Source organism: Pan paniscus, chromosome 8, assembly GCF_029289425.2.
Source record: "Pan paniscus chromosome 8, NHGRI_mPanPan1-v2.0_pri, whole genome shotgun sequence".
Taxonomy (NCBI): domain Eukaryota; kingdom Metazoa; phylum Chordata; class Mammalia; order Primates; family Hominidae; genus Pan; species Pan paniscus.
The window spans coordinates 87,550,661-87,568,848 of NC_073257.2; the positions used below are offsets into that span (position 1 = coordinate 87,550,661).

At 56.7% G+C, this 18,188-nt stretch overlaps 1 protein-coding gene across 1 annotated transcript; it reads right to left on the bottom strand.

Annotated features, from left to right (window-relative positions):
- Nucleotides 1–1,487: 1,487 nt before the first annotated feature.
- On the bottom strand, nucleotides 1,488–6,271 carry ZNF503 (zinc finger protein 503). Its single transcript, XM_003813014.6, has 2 exons — nucleotides 4,769–6,271; nucleotides 1,488–4,038 (listed from the first exon to the last, which is right to left on the bottom strand). The coding sequence occupies exons 1-2, from the start codon at nucleotides 5,075–5,077 to the stop codon at nucleotides 2,404–2,406; spliced, it is 1,944 nt and encodes a 647-aa protein (XP_003813062.3). The 5' UTR covers nucleotides 5,078–6,271; the 3' UTR covers nucleotides 1,488–2,403.
- Nucleotides 6,272–18,188: the final 11,917 nt, after the last annotated feature.

Sequence of the window (18,188 nt, forward strand, 5' to 3'; positions counted from 1 at the left end):
TCGGGGGTGCGGAGACGGCGGCGGAGCCAGAGTCCCCACCAAGTCAGTTTCAGGCGGCGGCCCGCGCGCTTCCCGCAGTGTCCGGGAGGTCGCTGGGGGTGGCTTTGCGTGCAACCCGGGTAAAGGCCCTGCAGCCGTGAGGCTGGGGCTGGGAGGAGGGTGGAAAATCTCAAAGTCACCAATCCCGGTGCAAATGGCGGCAGGGGCCGCGGGCTGTCGGACGCAGGCGAGAGGCCAAAGGCTGACTTCGCGCGGCCGTGAGTCCCCAGAGGCAACAGGGGTACCTGAGCGCCGAGCGGATCCCGAGACTCGGAGAAACCGGAAGAGCCTGACCCCAGGGAGCGGAGAGTTTGGGGTGCGCTCTCAGAGCTGTGACTCCACGGTCCCGGAATCCTTGGAAAGGGCGCTCTGGGCTCAGAGCTCCCAACTAGCCGGAGGACCAGGGCCAGCGCCCAGGCCTGGAGCGTCTGGGAGGGGGCGCTGGGTCTCGGCCCCCCTCCCCCCAAAAGGGACTGAGACTTTTTTCTGCGTGCTTCCTTCGGCGCTTCGGGCAGCTCTGTCCTGCGGCCCAAGCTGGGGAGAAGACAGCGGCCCGCGCCACAGGGAGCTGCGCCCGGACCCAGACTCCCGCCGCGCTTCTGCAGAGCGGAGCCCTAGGTGCCCACCTGGTAGCCCCAGAAAGGCCGGACCTGGGCGCCGGGACCCTCGCGGGGCCGCACTTGGAGGGGCTTTCCGGGTCCTGGCCGGGCGGGCTCTCCTGCGGCGCGGAATGGAATAGAGCGCCGGCTGCAGAGCCACCCGGACGGGGAAAAGCAGCGGTGGCGCCGGCCAGCCCCGGGTCCCGACTCTGGAGGGAGGAAGGAGCGGGCGGGTGGGGGTGGAGGTGAGGGCGAGGGTTGGGGGGAGCGTTTAGAAGGCCCTGGGCAGCCAGAAGAAGAAAAGAGGACGCACTCTCCCCTCGGGACCAGAGGGTCCCTGCGTACTCCCCCCAGGCCCGGGACACAGGTTCCCCCAGCGCCCCTCCGCCTCCCAGTCTTTTCGGCTTGCCCCAGCGCGCTGCCCCACGTCCCCGAGGCCCCGGCCCAGGCCCAGCCGGCGAGTCCCGGCCTGCTCCACTCTGCACAAAACGAAACCCAAATGCCCAAAAAGCTCAGGAGGGAAATTTAACAAAAACCCTGTCCCCCGCCCCACACCCCCTTTCACTTTTAACAAGCCAGCTGCCAAGAGAAAATTGAAATAAAAACGAAATGATAGATAGCGGAGGACACTATCTTTCCAAATGGTGAAATATCCTCTAAAAATATGTTCCCCAAGGCCAACTTCGCGGCTGGTAGCCCCTTCCGACGCCTTTGCCTCCCAGAAAATCACAACAAAGCGATCGGAAATTCGGCCACGGTCCCGGGAAGAAGGAGTAGCAGTGAGGCCCCGGAACCCACTGCGGCCGAAACTGCCATGCTCTCTTTAACCAAAATAAAAAAGATAAGAAGAAGAAGTAAAACCCTTTAATACATCAAATATACGGAATTTTAATCTTTAAAGCGATACATTGTCTATTATTTTAGTACATGACGTAAACCTTGTCCCCTTCTCAGCGGGTGGACTTAAAAATTAAAAATAGTTAAGTGTTCCTTTTAAAGAACAAAATAAGGCAAATGAGGTTTTGGAATAGAATTTTTTCTTTTTCTTTTTTTTGTTGTTTTCTTCCAGAATACATACAAAAAAATACCCATTCTCTTCGATGGTATACACCTTAAAAATAATTGCAATTTGAAATCAGAGCTGACAAATTGTGACTTTTTTTTTTCATTTTTTTGTAACAAACATGCATGTAAATTTGTGTTTCAATCAGACATTAAATAACGTACAATACAATCATAGCAATTTTAAAGTAACATTAAAGAGAAGACCTCTAGTTCTGTGGCGGTTTTGCTTTTATTTATAATCTACAAGGGATGGGAGGGTTTGTTTTCCACATTTTTACCCTCAAGTTTTAAAATTTTTCCCACCTCCTTTTTACCTACAGAGCTCAAACTAAATAATGCACTTTTGAACCACCGGTCCGCTTGGAGCTAACATAAATAAATACCAGTGTCCACCGATGCAGTCCTCAGATGAACACTTTCTCAATTATTTTTTCCTTTTTTTTTCTATAAAAAGTCAAATGATATTTTTTCAACTTTTATAAAGTTTGGGTGGGGAGGTGAAAGTGGGGAGAAGGGGAGTGTCCCACCGGGTCTCGGTCGCTGCTGTCGGGTAGATAGATACGGTATACATTTCTTTCCTTTCGTGGCCCGAGTCCTCCCCACGCGCGGGTGTCAGCAGCCTGGGCCGTGATCCCGCCTCTCCCTGGGCTCCTCCCCTCCCCCTCTCCCTCCTCTCCCTCGCTCGCCCTCCCGGCCGCCCTCACTGATACCCCAGCGCCGAGGCGGTGGTCAGTCTCTGTCCGTAGAGGGCGTAGGGGGAGTAGTACGGTCCGGTGGCGGCGGGCACCGGCACGGGGGCGCCAGGCGTGGGAAGCGGGCTCTTGGAGTAGGGGTGGTAGCGGCTGCTGAGTCCCAGCGCGTGGTGGGGGCTGCGCAGCGCCAGCGTCCCAGGGCTGCCCGGTGCGCCCGAGGTGGGGATGTGCATGTGGCAAGCCATGGCGGCCGCGGCGGCGCTGGCCAGAGACGACGAGCTGGGGTAGCCCGACAGCAGTTTGTCTGTCCCGGGAAATGCCGTATGGGTCCGCAAGTGGCTCAGCAGCTCTTCGGACGTGGCGAAGCGCTTGTCGCACGGCCCGTTGGCCGACACCCAGTTGCAGATGTGGGGGAGTGGGTCGTTAGGGAGCATAAAGCCGTAGGGGTAGAGGGGGTGGCCGGCCAGGGAGGGCGGTGTGGCGCCAGCAGCCGCGGCGGCCGTTAGCGAGGAGTGCACACCGTGCAGCGGGTGCGTGGGGTACACCAGCGGGTATCCGGACTTCAGCGCCGCAGCCGCAGCAGCCGGATCATGTGCGCAAGAAGCGCTGGCGGCCGCCGCCCCTGCCAGGTGGCTAGCGCAGTGGTAGCTGAGGCAGTAAGGGTCCCGGCACAAACTGGCTGTCATCACGGACGGCGGAGACGCTCCGGCCAAAGGGCTGGAGCCGGCCGGCTTACTGCAGCCCAGAGACCCGGCCGCGGCCGCCGCCAGCTGCGCCCCCACCAGGCTGCCCGGCTTGGTGGGGTCAAGTGCCACGCCGTGTGGCAGGAACTGGGGCGGGTAGCCGGCGTAGGCCCCGGCCAGGCTGCCTGGGTAGGTCATGCCCGCGGGAGGCAGAGGGAACACTGTCTGGCCCGGCTTGTAGGGTGACACGGGAGCCACCAGCCCAGAGCCCAGCACTGAGGAGGAGGTGGGCGCGCTGGGGCCGGAGCCGGAGCTGGAGCCCGATGAACCGCCGCAGTCCGAGCCCAGAGCCTTGCCTCCCGGGCCCCCATCCGGATGCTGGTTCACATCCACATTAATCCCGCCGCCGCAGCTAATCCGGCCGTGTGCCAGCCCCGTGGGTCCCCCTTCGGCCGAGGCGCCCCCGGTGCCCTTGCCGCCGCCGCCCACGTCGGTGTCTTTCTTGTCGTCCTTGCCCTCCGGGGCACCCCCGGCCGAGGACAGCATACCTCCCGGCGAGCAGGCCGAGGCGCTGGAGCTCGGGCTGCCTGTCCTGGGCGTGAATGGCTGGCAGGTGGCGCTCGGTACCCGGAATCCCGACTTCTCCGACGAAACACCCCCGCCGCCGCCGCCCCCGCCACCGCCACCGCCACCGCCTCCACCGCCGCCTCCCGGCTCCTTCTTATCCGAGCCGGGTTTGGAGTACGGCTTGAAACTCGACTTGTCCTCCACGCCGATGTCGCTCAGCTTCAGGGGGCCCGATTTGGTGTCCTTGTCGCCCACAGCACCGCCGCCGGCACCGCCCGCGCCGCCCCCGTTGGAGGCAACCGAGGAGAGTTTGGAGGAGGGCGAGGGGTCGGGCTTCCCGATCTGCGAACATGTTTGCGCCAACAGCGCCAGCGGGCTCTTCTTGGCATCGAGCTGCGGGGTCAGACGATGGGGGGGGAGGGTCACACAGAGAAAGAAGTGGAAACCCTTTAGAATCCTGGCTTCTGGGGTTCAAATGCCTCTCCGCAACAGCCCACGAAGATCCTCCCAGCCCCAAGGCGCAATTCTAGGCGGCACCCCCTCTTCAACACCCACTCACAAACATTCTCGCCGTTGGGAAAGGCAGCAGATTGCTCCCCCCGCCCAACCAACACCCCCAGCAGCATCTTTCCTGCCCTCTCTGAGCGCTAACTAGATTTTTAAAGAGCAAAATGTTTTGGTTTTCGGTTCCTAGACCCAGAACTGTACCCCCTCCCCACAAACACTCCTTAATTCTTCAGAGTAAGGGCTCGGGCGGCTGGCGCCTCAGAGGCTGTGTGCACACACTGGCTTCTGCGGATACGAAGGACGGCGACTTTGGAACCGTATTTCAGACCTCCGCCTGCCTTCGGTGCCGAGTGAAGGGGCCTGGGTCGGGGTAGGGGCTTTCATATCGAAAGGAGAAACAAGTATTGGCAGCCTTGCTCCCTAGCATGCACGCCCCATTCCACTTCCTCCCCCTTTTCCGCCCTAGTTTTGAGGTACGGAAGCAGTAGCCTCTTCCCCCATTCGGGAGCTGAATCACTCCGACCCCCCCACCTCCGCCCAGATCCCGAGAAAAAGAAAGCCCTAGGGTGGCAGCCAGGGTAGTGGTCCCAGTGCGATCCAGAGAGAGGGTCCTTACCTCGATGGGGCTGACCGGCGTGGAAGGCAGGGGCTGCAGGTACTCGGGGTGCAAAATGTGGCCAGTTCGTGCCGTCAGCATCTTCAGCACCTTGACTGGCAGGCGGTTGGCCTGGCGCAGGGGGTCAGAGGGGGGCACGGCGTGCACAAAAGGCTTGGTGCTGCCGGCCGGGGACGAGCCTGGGCCGGGGCCGGAGCTATTTCCAGAGAGCGCGCTGGTCCAGGCAGGGTCTGCACCGCCGCCTCCGCCGCCGCCGCCGCCGCTGTGCTTACTGCTTCTTAGGGCAGAAAGCGAGGGCGCTGTGCTCATGACCCACCCGCGCGCATGGGAGCAGCGGGGGGGAGGGCTCCGGGAGGCGCGGGGCGGGCTCGGGGCTGCGCGCTCGCCCCGGGAGCAGGAGCAGCGGGAGGAGGAGGAGCTGGCGCGGCGGCCACGGGCGCCCAGCGCGCCTTCTCGGCGCCTGGAGCCAGACGCGAGTAATCCTGGGTGGCCCGCAGCGGAGCCGTGGCCGGGCTGGAGGAGCCGGCTGGACTGCGGGAGTGCCGGGCGGCTCGCGGTGTCCGCCTCGGGCTGCTCCCCTGCGCTGCGTTCTCGCGGCCCCGCGCCGGCGCTGCGCTCTGCGATGCGAGCCGCTGCGTGTCCAGCCGGGGCTCTGGCGAGGAAACTCACTTCAAAAGCAGCTGCACCAAGGGGGAGATTAAAGCCTTTGCCGCCTTCCAATCAAATGGGAGCCCGAGGTGATTGGAGGGTCAAGGGGATGTGACGCGTCCCGCGCCGCCGCCGCCGCCGCCAGGACTCTCAGTGCTGGTTTTAATGGGCAGCTCCCTCTTCGCCGCCCCCCTGTGTGTCCCCTCCCTCGATTTCGCTGGGAGGACGAGATGGACATTTATTCTACGTTTGCCATCCGCCGCCTCCCTCTTTTTTCCTCCTCGTCATTCTTCCTTTCCCCAGCTCGAAAATAAACTGAAACCTTCTTTTGAAGGGGGGTGCGCGTGAGGAACAGACTGCGGGGGTGTCCAGAAGGAGCACCGGTGGGAGTGTGGACACCGGCCGGACTGTCAACTCCAGGGGCGAAGGGAACCTACACACCCAGTGTTTTTTCCTTCGCAGTAATCGATCCCGCGCGGCGCAGCGCAGCCACCAGGGTAAGAAGGCAAGGTGGGGAGCCGGAGCTGGAAGAAGCCCGCCCGCCCGCTCTAATTTCCTCAGATTCCGCGGCGGAGAAACCAGAAGCTAGATGGGCAGTCGCAGCGGCGGCGGCTCAACAACGCGAGGAGCGCTGGGCTCTCCGCCCTTCCCGGCCACGTGACGCCCGGGGACGCGTAGATTGGGGCAGCAGCGGGGGTCACATGTTTCCTCTGTTTCACCCTCAGTCTGTCCCCCAACCCCCCATTCTTACTCTCCCACCCTCTTTTCCTCCCTCCCCCCCTTCTTTGGGCATCTCCACCCCTCCATCAATTGTCAATGTTCCTCGACCGCAATCAATCAGTTATTTGTCAGCTCTTGTCAATCCTCCCGTGATTTATGTCAGCTTTTGTTGCTGATTACAAGGCGGGTGCGACTTGAAGGGAAAAAGAGAGAGGGAGAGAGAGACGGAGAGGAAGGAGGAGATTGAGAGGGAACTGGAGGAGGGGAAAAGAGGAGCGGCCTCCTGGGATGGGGGTGGGGAGGGGTGGGGGCTCTAAGAAAAAGAATGAAAGAGGGGAAAGAGACGCACGGTGTCAGGAAAATGAATAGCGAGAGTAAAGTGCGCAGGTGCGCCCAGGGCGCCGAGAGGGGCGCGCAGGCCTGGAGTGTGCGCCTGCCCTCTCGGTGTCGGAGAGACGCCCTTCCACCTCTGGGAGCTTCGGTCTGTTGGGGTCGCGGAGTTCGGGCGCGGCTCCGGGTACCCGAGACCAGCGGCGGCAACGTCTAACACGGGAGATTTCCCGCCACCCCACCCCGCCGCCGCGAGTCCTCGCGGGGCGTGTTGCATGCGGAGGTCAGGCTGCCACCCTCTGTAGTTCCCTAACCCCAAACTCGGAGACTTCTAAGAGCCACACCACCAAGAAACTTCTAGTCCTGGAGGTCAATGGTGGGGTAAACCTCGCCTCAATTCTTTGACCCCCTCGGGTCGTAAGCAGGGCTAAGAGGCTGCGAAGAAGAGGCCTGGCCATGGGTGTATGGGGGAAGAAACATCTCAGGCTCACTCATGCCCCCTCCCCGACCTTCTCCCACCTGCCGCCATCCCCGCAGGCTGGGGAGCCAGGGTAACTCGGGGCTGCTCTCTCGAATTTATTGGAACGCCGAGTCGGAATGAGCTGCGCTAGGAGAGCCGAGGGAAGGAGCGAGAGAGGGAGGGGGCGGCTGCCTGTGGGAACGCGGGTTCTTCCAGGGAAGCGGAGCGGGACTGCCGCGTTCCCCTCGATTTGCACCGTCACTCGGGTTGTTTGGGAAGAAAAGGGGAGGCGCTGTGCGTGCCACCGGGTACCTGGACCTGGATGCTCAGTGTGTATGCATGCCTGTGGCGCTGCGTGAGTTATCGGGGCTCTGATAGCGTCCGGAGCGGGTTCGAGGGTCTCCTCCAGAAACTCGCAGAAATTAGAGGGGGTGGGGAGGAGGACACACCCCCTTCCTCGGAACGACTTAGAAGACTTTGAATCTCCCCTCCTCCGCTTTTCCGCCCCGGCTCTTCTTTTGTTGTCAAGTCCTTTTGATAAATGGTGGGGCTGGGAGCTCTGGGAGTCGGGAGCCAGTCTGTGCCCGCGTGGGGGGCGGGGGCCGAGCCTGGAGACCCGGTTTCGACCGGCGCGCACCTGGGGCTGAGCCGGGTGCGCGCGGGGGTCGGGTCTGGAACTGCCCTCGGTATGCTCGCCCTCTCCTCTTGGCCCATCTCACTCCCCTCCCCCACCTGACTCCCCTCCCCGGCTTCTTTCTCTGTCTCCCACTCCGCACGGGTACCGAGAACTTTCCGGGGTGAGTTTTAGAATTTGCTCCTAGGCATTCTTTTTCTGCGTTTGGATTTTATCCCTTGATTCTTTGGGTTGGTAAACTTTATGAAATGGTAACTTGACTGAAGCTCATTTGGAGAGAAGAGGGGAGTGAGGCGGTGTGTGCTTGGGGCTGGTGTTTGTCAGTGTGAGCGTGTAAGAGCACACCTGCATTCAAGGGGGTTTGTAGTGTCCGTGCGACATCTGAGGGAGGTGAGTCGGCGAGCGGGTGGCGAGGCCCCACGCTGAGGGAGGCGGTTGTCTGGTCTCCGGGGAGCGAGTCCCAGGTGCGCGTTTCGGAGGGCGGGACAGTCCTACGCTGTCTCTGCGGGGCAGCGCGTCTGTGAAGCACTCTTATCCTTCGGGTGTGTCCATGTGTGCCTGGTTACTGAGTGCGCGGCCGTCTAGGTGTCGACCCAACCAATGGTAGTGCTCCTAACGCCGCGAGCCCACCTTTGGGCCGCTATCGCCGCGGCCTCCCCGCGAGGCCCGGGCACTGAAATTCTGGGGCCTGCGGCAGGGCCGGGGGGGACGCAGCCAAGAGCGTCCCTCCCCAGCCTCCAGACTCAGCTCTTCCCCCTCTCCTCTAATTCCAGCAGCTTATTACGCCGGCGGCTCAGGGGAGGCAGCCTCAGCACCTGAAGCCTGGGGGGGCCGTGGAGTGGCTCCTGCGTCCCCCAGTGTAGCCGCACACGCTCGTGGGGCTGCGCTGTGCTGCGTGGGTGCGGGTCGTGGTCAGCGTGCGTTCGCTTTTCTCAAAACTCCACTCCGAGGGTCCGAGCGCATGGGGGCGCCTGGGGGCCTGCGCGCCCGGGGCTTTTGGGAGGCGCCAGCGTCCGAGCCTGCGCACCTAGCGCAGGAGGCTAAACCCCCGAAGGCCGGCGCGGGCCCGGGAGTGGGGGCCATTAATTACTCTGCGCCAGGCCTAAAGCCTCCAACCCCCAGCAGCGGTTGGCGTGGATGTCCTGCGGATTTTATTTGCAAACAATGGAAATGATTTGTTTTCTCTAAAAAAGGAGTGGGCAAGGCAGATATTGGAGGAGGGGGTGGGAGGAGGAGAAGGAAGGGGAAAGAGCTGAGGAAAAAAGTTTGAAAATGCCTTGAACTATTCACTGTCGAGATGGCTAATCAGTATTGAGGCCGGAGGGTAGGCGGGCCGCCTTTCACCGCCGCTTCCCTTTCATCTCGGGCTCGGCGGAGGCGCTCAATTAAAAGCCTATCAGTTTGTAAGTAAATCAACGCCTATCAGAGTTGTCACATCAAACAAAACGATTATTATTGCAGCCCGCCTCCCCTATTAATCTCCCTCGAAGATAATCCGCCTGACAGGTCAGGCCCGGCGAGCTGGAAAGCCTGGCCCAGAGCACCCAAACAGTCCCGGACTGGCGCGCGCCCCCGGGGGCCTCCCCACCCCTGTCCTGCCCGCCTCGCGGTCCCTGGGAGTGGGGAGAGAAAGCGCGCGCGGAGGCCTCTGCACCCAGGTCCGCCCCACCCGACTGGGAGCAAGGCCCAGATTCGCGGGGCCAGTAGGGGACAGTCCCGCGCGGCCCTCGCCGCTGCTCGGGGCAGGGGAGAAGCCTGGCGTGCAGGAGCCGCGGCCCGGCCCGGGGTCTCGCCACGGCCTGCGCTCTCCTCGGCTCTCATTTCTTTTCTTCCTCCCTTCTTTTTGTTTTCTCTCCCGCGTCTTTCTGGGCTCCCCCATCTTTTTCCTTCATTTCCTTTTCCCTTTTTTTTAACTTGCCAGGGAGTATTTCCCATTCTGGCTCTCTCTTCTTGGTGTGCTGTATAAACCTTTCTTGCGCAGCCACACTGCCTGGAGTAGGATGTTCTCAGGGCCCGGGTTATTTCTCCCGGGTTGCCCCAGGAGTGTGCAGTTCCCAGAAACTCATGGCAAAGTCCTCTATAATCTCTTTCCGAGCAGGGGCTCTGAGAAGCTCTGCGCCTGTTTAAGGGTTGGGTGGGTTTGGAGGGGTGAAGAGGAAAAAGAGGGAGAGAGACTGGTGGACAGTTGTCCTATTCTGGAATTAGTATTTTGCCTTGGAATTTCACAGCTGTAACGTTGCCGACCTCGCTGTTGGCGTTGCCCGGGCTTTTCAAATATGTAGATAAGACTCAAGGGGGCATCCAGGCCTCAGTAGTGACTATGTGTGTGTGGGTGGGTGCCTGATACAAGTAAATACACCCAGATAACTGCCTCTGTGGCCTCAAGTTAGTGTCCCAAGAGTTTGGGTGGGGCCTGGCTTCTAGAAGGCGCAAAAATCGTGGCCTTCTTCCCAGTGGCCTCCGGCTTCCTGCTTTGGGATGCCTCGGAATCGAGCCGGACCCGCCTTTTTCTGCGCTCTTCCTCCACATCTGTAGACCCAAACGGCCACTGCCGGAGCCAGGTGGAGCCAGGATTGAGGGGTAGCTGAAGTGTCTGTGACGAAAGGGCTGCCCGAGGGAGCCCAGGCCTGCCACCTCATATGTCGGGTTCAGTGCCCCGCGATGGCTCTCCGCGCCTGTATCTCGGAGGACCCCCAGAGCGCTGCAGTATTGGGCGTCAGGGCCGAGCCTCTCGCAGCAGTCACGCCGCAGTCCGAGGCCACGGACATCCAATAGAGCCCACTTCAACTTGCATGGTGCATGGGGTCCAGGACCGGTGGCCCCCACACAGGGTTTCCAAAAGCCTCTCCATTTGTCTGCACTCTCCACCGCCGACCTTGTAGGAAATTTATTTCCATGCCCAGAAATATTGTTTGGACACAGTGGCTCGGTTATCTTCGCGCCTGCTTTTCTTAAATACATTTATTTCACCTCTGCCACGCTGCAGATATTTAAAGATCTGTAGATACCGTAACCCTCAGCGATGCGGGACTCACTCTGGTTATAGATAATATTCTCTGGGTGGTTATTTGAACATAAGTTCTATCTCCAGCCCAGATGACACCCAAGCAGGGGCTGTAAAGGACACTTGCTCTAGAATGTTTTCAACTGAAATATATGTCCACACACGGATAATTTAAGAGTATTTTTATATTTCTCTCTAGATCTAAATATTCAGATGTGTTAATTACATGCCCTAGAAGCTGGAAGCGATCAGTGGTGTTCACACTGGACGTGGAGCTGTTTGTATAATTTTCATCTCCCTGCACTTACACATGACTCTCAGTCTAATAAATTCAACCTTGTCATTTTTAGAATCGACGGGATTTCTCTGGCTGTCGTTTGCACTGCATTTATCCGAATAAATCCAGCTCGCAGGCATCCTGCAAGAAACGGCTCCCGGCTCGCGTGTACGCCGACACCTCGGCCCAACGCAGGACTCGAGGTGGCTTCTAGTGCCCGGGTGGCTGCAAGTCTGCCCTCCGAGGGAGGCTGGACAAGCGGCGCCCCCAGGTCGAGCGGCCTCTCGCTGCCTGGCAGTGCCTGGCAGCCCCCACCTCTGCCAGTGCTTCGGAAACCTGCCTGGCCAGGTTCGCCCGCGGTGAAAAATGAAAGCAAATTCCCCAACAGAGGTAGCCGGAACTTTCCTCGACGAAGGCTCCCTCCTGCGCCTGTGTCTGGAGAACCCCCAGAGCGCTGCAAGTTAGCAAGAGAGATTCGATGGCGGCTCTGGAAGGCGCACGAAGGGTGGGGCGGGGGAGCAAAGAGGCCACTGGGTGACCCAGCCTGGCCCGGGGTGAAACGCTAGAGAAGGCGCCTCGCCTTCCTTATTTCAATGCAACTCCTCGGCCCCAGACGGTAAAAATAGTTTCCAAGCTGCCGCGGACGCCCAGGATGTGTTTGCAGAGATCAAACTGGGGAGGAGGCAGCTTTGTGAAAGTTGCAGAAAGATTAGCCGAGAAGCGTCCGCCCGGCGGGGCTCAAGAAAGCTTGGGGACAGCTCCATGTTCCTTGGGGCGGAATGGCCCAAGAATTGGCCTGGGTAACCCCCTGACCAGTTCTCTGTCCTCACTTCCAGCCAGTGCTTAAATAACTTCCCGCCGCCTGCCCTGCAAACTTCCCAGCGCGGCGCCGTTGAGGCCAGGACACAGCAAAGGCTAGCAAAACCCCGCCGCGGCGCGCTCGGCCCCAGCCCTGAGAGGCTGCGCGGGTGGGAGGACCAGTGTGGTTTCTGCTCCCACTCGGCTGCCCAGACCCTCAAGACCGATCCCCCAACTCCTGGGAGCGGGTGCTTCCCTCTGGGAGCCGAGATCTTGCGGGGCCAGCGAGGGCGCAAAGTGCGCGCGCTGGCCCGCGCGGGGGCGGCCGCGCGTCTCTCCGCGGGGCCTGTCGCCAGGCCGGCCGCGGCGGGTGAGTGATGAGGGCAGAGAAGGGCGCCCATAAATCGCGGGTGTCAGGGCGAAAAACTCTCTTTATTGTCTGCGTGATGGATGGGCCCGGGGACGAGACACCAAATACTTCGTATCGCCTTTAAATGGGAACACATTTTCCGCGGCCATAATTCATGTTTTTTAAATAGAAAGTTTGAAATGTTGCCTATATTTCACCAGCCCTGACATATTTATGAATCGCTCCCTGCATGCAAATATCATTACTTAAAGCGCCGGGGAGAGCGCGGGGGAGGGGAGGAGGCGCGGTTCCCGGGGCGCGGGGGTGGTGAACCGGGGAAATATCGGTGGAGGGGGGCCATCTCCCTAAAGGGCAGAGGGTGAGGTGCGGTGAATAGCCGTATCCGGAAACCGAGCGTGCCCCCGGGCTTCTCTCCCGCCGCCAGACCCCGCACAGCCGCCCTGGGACGTTTTTCGAGGCTTGGGACCTAAGACGGGTCCCCGGACCCTGCTGGGAAACCAGGGGGCGTTTTTCGTCCCTCTCTCAGGCCATTATCCAAGCTGAAACCACCTTTTATAAGAAAAAAGTTTAAAGAAAAAAAATTTAACAAACACAAATAATAATAATAACCCAACATGTTTCGCGTTCTTTGCCACTGCATCGATTTTATTGATTTTCATTCTGCAAACCTGGGAATGTGCGCGCTCGGGAGGGGAGGCTGTCAAAACCCAGCCATCGCGGGGACTGGATGGGGGACAATTCTCCGACGCCGCGGCCTGGACCCGCCCCCACCCAACCGGCGCACCACCTCCCAGGCACCACGGAGCCTGCGCAAGCTGCGGGGCCGTAAAGGAACCGGCCCCCAATCTCCGGGGCTTCAGTCCCGCCCCTCTCTCCCCAGTGCCCTGCAGCGCTCCCAGGGTCCGTGTCTGCCCTCCCCAAGCCCCCACTGTCAATACAATCCCTGTTAAAAAAAAAAAAAAAAAATCTTTTAAGAGCCAGGCACGTGCCGTCGGCCTCTCCCCTGCCCGCCTGGCCCAGGAGGCGCCCACACCTGCGCCCTCACTTGCCGAGACTTTACCTGTGCAGTCCCCGGCGGCGCCTGCAGCCGCGCAGGTAACCGAGAAATGGAAGGGAGGGCTGGGGAGTGAGAAGGACAGAGAGCACCGCCCGACACAACCAGACGCGCGGACCCGGGGCCTCCTCTCTGGACCGGTGCTGGGGCCCTGGCAGAACCAGCTCCGGGAGCCGAAATTGAGCCAGGAAGAGTGGGCCGAGGGAGGGGCGAGGGGAACGGGCCTCGGGAGGGAGGGGCGGGCCCGGCGGCACTTCCGTTGGGGGTGGGGCTGCGGGCTGCCGCGCCGGTCCCGCCCCTCCGCCGCGCGGGCCCGCCTGCTCCAGGCCAGGCTCCGCCCCCACCGACTCGGAGCTGGATCTCAGGCCACGGCCCCCCTAATCGCGCCCCCAACCCCGGAGGCCTCGGGCTGAACCGGGTTTCGCGGGAGGGCAGAGGGCGGCTCCCTTTTCCTCACCTGGGGGTACTCTCTTTTTAAGTCATAGGAACAGAAGCATCTGCAGACTAGGATCCCAGGCCCAAACTTGCACGTGAGATTTGTTGAAACTTAGGTCATTTGGTACTCCTGACACCTGCCTGGCCCAGGGGTCCTCACGCTCTCTCTGCGGATGTGATCAGCCGTCCTCTCGGACAGTGGGGAATATAGTCCGTGCTCATAGGGTCCCACCTATCTTTCAGGAAGAACAAAAGCAAAAACTAACACTTTTTGATTGTTCATTTTGTGCCAGGTGCCATTTAAAAATTTTGTATGAATTATGTCCTCGCCCACAGCGACTCTCTGAGGTAGGTACCATGAATGCCCCATTTCATAGATAAAGAAATTGAGGCACAGAGAGAAGAAATCTGCCTTGCCTCACCCACATCCCATCCTCATCCCTTCTTTCCTTCAGATCTGGGGCATGCCAACTCCTTACTCTGGGGGAGTATTGGAGGGAGAATTCTACTTTTCTGATGGGGGAGTACCAGCCTGTTAACCACAACCATTTGCAGCTGAAGCCAGTGCAGAGCAGGAGGGGGATCTGCACAGAGGAGAACAGTATAAATGGCATGGGGTCATCTCAGCCCCTGGCCAGCTCCCAGCCTAATGGGAAAACCGGACCATTGAGCATTCCTTGCTGTTTCCCTGTAGTCCCAGCCCAAGCCAGCGTGCTCTTTCTTTAAAAAGCAAATCCAACCATGTTTCTCTTCTGCTTAAAGGCATCCGGGTTCCCATTGTTCTTGAGAACAAGTTGAGCTTGCCTCCCCTGGCTGGCGGGTCTACACTGGCTCTGCCCCAGCTTGACTTTCTGCCTTTGTCTGCCTCCACACCCCCTCACCCGGAACTCCTGCTACCCAAGGCTTCCTTTTAGTTCCTCAAATGTGCCATGCTACTCCCCACCTCAAGGGCTTTGCTCCTGCTTTTCTCTGTCTCTCTGGAATGACCTGTCCTTCTCTTCACCTGGCTTGCGCATACTCTTCCTTCAGGTCTCAGCTCACACATCACTTTCCTGCATCCTCCCGCCTCCCATTACCCTCACTTATAATAGAATTTCCTGTTGAGAGTCTGTCCGCTTCACTGGATAGTAAACTCCCAGGGGGTAGGGACTAGAGCCGTTCCTTCAAGGAACAAATGAAGAAGGAACATTTGTATAAACCACCAACTATGATGAACGAATGAAACTGCCCTTTTTGGGGCCACCAGTAAGTATTCTCCATGGTCTCACATTCCAAGATGTCCTCAACTTAATGAGGGCGATGATACAAATCTCATGAAAACATACGTTATTTTGAATGCCTTTATTGTAAATGTCAAATAAGGGGATGCTGGAGGAGGTTGGAGAAGAGGAATATGCATGGATTACAGCCATTTATTCAGGGTTTCAAGATGCAAGATGTGTTGGTTGACACAATTTAATGGAAAACCATGCCACCCACGACCATCTCCCAGTGTTGGGCATGTATGTCTCAAGGCTCTAGCCTGCACCCCCTTTCCTCTTCCTTTCTTCACATATTATTGCTATCACAGTTCAGTTCTTACTAGTTTCTGACTGAACTGCTGCTACAAGAACCTTCTAATTGTTCTGCCCATCCTCCACCTCTCCTGCCTCTAATCCATTATACATACTCCTGCTGGGTTAATTTTCCTGACCACATCATTCCCTTACTCAAAACTCTTCAGTGGCTCCCTATGATACAATGTAACACTTGACTCTTCATAACCCACTTCCAAACTACTTTTGTAAAGCTTTAAGATGCATTCCAAAATTATGAAAGAAACACATATTCACCTCAACCAGGAAAACACTCAAAGATATACAAAGAAAAACATTAGTGATCTTCCTCACCTCCTCTGCATTTCCCACCCAGTCTCCCAAGACATCCATTGTTAAGGACCTGGGGTATAACTTCTACCTCTTTCACCATGCTCCATGCTCATAATAAACTATATTCATATATGTGGAGCTATTGTGTTATTGCCTATTTATACAAAAAGGATTATATTAGGGGTCTCTGCAACTCGCTCATTCATTCTTAATAATAAATGGGTCTATAGATATGGAATGAATATATTCATTTTTTAGCTACATAGTAATTTTAATTTATTTTTATATATATTTTTAATGTATGTATATATGTATGTATTTTAGACAGGGTCTCACTTTGTTGCCCAGGCTGGAGTGCAGTGGCACAAACATGGCTCACTGCAGCCTTGACCTTCCAGACTCAAGCGATCCTCCCGCCTCAGCCCCTCAAGTAGATGGGACTACAGGTACACACCACCACGCCTGGCTAATTTTTGTATTTTTTGTAGAGACGGGGTTTTTCCATGTTGCCCCAGCTGGTTTTGAACTCCTGAGCTCAAGGGATCCACCTGCCTTAGCCTCCCAAACTGTTGGGATTACAGGCCACCATGCCGGCCAGCTACATAATGTTTCATAAGATGTATATACTACACCTATTCAACCATTCCCCTATTAGTGGGCACATAGATTGTTACCAGGTTTTTTTGCTAATAAAATTTCTTATGTCTATATCCTTGCAATTAGTGATTTTACTTCTCTAGGATAGTTTACCAAAAGTGCAGCTACTTACACATCAGCCAAATTGAATTTCTTCGTTCTCCCCACATGCCCTGTGTTTTCCTTCTGTCTCCTCTCCTTGGAAAGCCCTTGTCTTCCATGCTTGTGTGTCTAACTTCCAATCCTGCAATGGTCAAATCTGATACCAGAATTTAGATATATTATCTGATATCCACCTCCTTCCACCTTCCTCATTTGAACACTGTAGTAGTGTACCAGGCCCAGGCAGTGGTTTGCGATTGGCATAGGCCAATCATGACAATCCTGTTTTCATCTTTCCCTTGCATCCCTGTAGCTGGGTGGCCATGCAACCTATTTTGGCAAATGAGGAACAAGTGGAAGTACAGGGGTGGCAAAGCAGTAAGCGAGTGTTGAGAAGCACTCTATTTTCATGATCAAAGGGGATGATGCCTATGGTTAGACCCTTCCCTTTCCCCTCCTTCCTTGCATGAGCTTGGACATAATATCTACAGCTGTAGTAGCCGTCTTGTGACCATGAGGGAAAGTCCTAGAAAACAGAAGAAAGAAACTTAATCCTGATGTCATTGGGACACTGAGCCATCACCAACAATCCTCCTTCTCCAAAACTTTTATTTTGTTAGAAAAATCCCTATTCATTTAAACCAGTGAAATTGGGGATTTTTATAATTACAGACAGACATATTCTTCGCCTTCTTCAACAAGAAATACCACCCTCCATCTCAAAAAAAAAAAAAAAAAAAGAAAAAGAAATGCCATCACAGTGGTCCAAAACAGTTTTTAGAAACTTATATTACAGACTTGCCTTAAGTATAGTTTTTGAAATAGCCTCAGAAGCAGGTAAACATTCTTATGGCATGGCTTTGGTATTTTAGAATGGCCAAAAGACACCTGGAGGCAAGTGTGGTAATACCTTTAACCTTCAGTGCTACAGTAAAGTATTGCATGGTGGACATTTAATTTCTTCCTACTCATTTGGTTGCCTAACATCTGAATCCTCTTCCTTGTTGGAAAGCAGGGCCCGCGTCTGATTACTGAAGTGGGAGAGGCCACATCCTCCTTCTCTCTGCCCTCTAACCAATGGATGCTCCCTACCTGGGTCTCAGACTCAAGGGGTGAGCAGAGGATTGTGGTAGTTTGGAAACTCTTCTCAGTAGCAGCAGTGAGCCCAGTGCAATAGCATTGACTAGGAAGGGCAGAGAGGACAGTCACTGCCATGTGCACTGTGATCATGGCAGCCACTCAGGCAGTGGCCTAACTCGGCTGGTATGGTAGCATGGCCAACCGCATTTCCATTTCCCAGCTGCTGACAGTTCCTGTCCATTTCCCAAGTCTAGGTCTCCAGTCTTCCCACTGATTCTGTGAACTTCCTGATATCCTTCTGATACATTCCTTTTCTGCTTAAGTTAATCAAAGCTAGTTCTGGTCACTCACAACCAACAACGTCAACTGATTTGCCATAGCCTGGCTGTTCAGGTGGCTTCTAAACAGGTCCAGTGGTGATTACTTCTTAGTTGTGTCTGTGGGTTCCTATGATGGGTACTTGTGTGGGACTCCAGCACCAAACAGCCTGGCTGAATACCAACCCAACCGGGTAACGACTTCAGCTGAAAAACTGATCAATGCAGTAAAGAGAAGCAGTCATGTCAGCACTGAGTGAGAGAATCACACTTGGTTTTACTGAGTGCCTACTGTGTCCTGGACACAATTCTAGGTAGCTTACAACACTACCTTACCTCTTACCAAAGCCCGGTGAGAAAATGATTTTTATCTCCATCTGGTTTGAGAATGTACAGAATTTTTTCCCTTCTAGCCCTTCCCTCCCACAAGCCTGGATGACACCCAGTATGTCTGATGAAGGTGTCTAAGGCATCAAAGGACACTGTCAAGATCGACTGCCTTAGGAAACAATCAACTCTGCTTCTTCTTAGCAGAGCTTAAGAGCTTAAGAAACTGGTACCTTGGGGTGCTCAAAAATGTTTGTGGAATGCAATCAATGGCACAGAAACATCTCCAGGGGACATTTCCTTGGGAAAGTCATGGCCTGAAGCATTTGGGGTCTTGTGTGAGTACCAGGGAAGAGGTAG

Coding starts and splice junctions, on each gene's coding strand:
- ZNF503 (XM_003813014.6), bottom strand. CDS start 5,077: ATGAGCACAGCGCCCTCGCTTTCTGCCCTAAGAAGCAGTAAGCACAGC. Junction 4,039..4,768: donor CGCCGGTCAGCCCCATCGAG/GTAAGGACCCTC, acceptor CTGACCCCGCAG/CTCGATGCCAAGAAGAGCCC.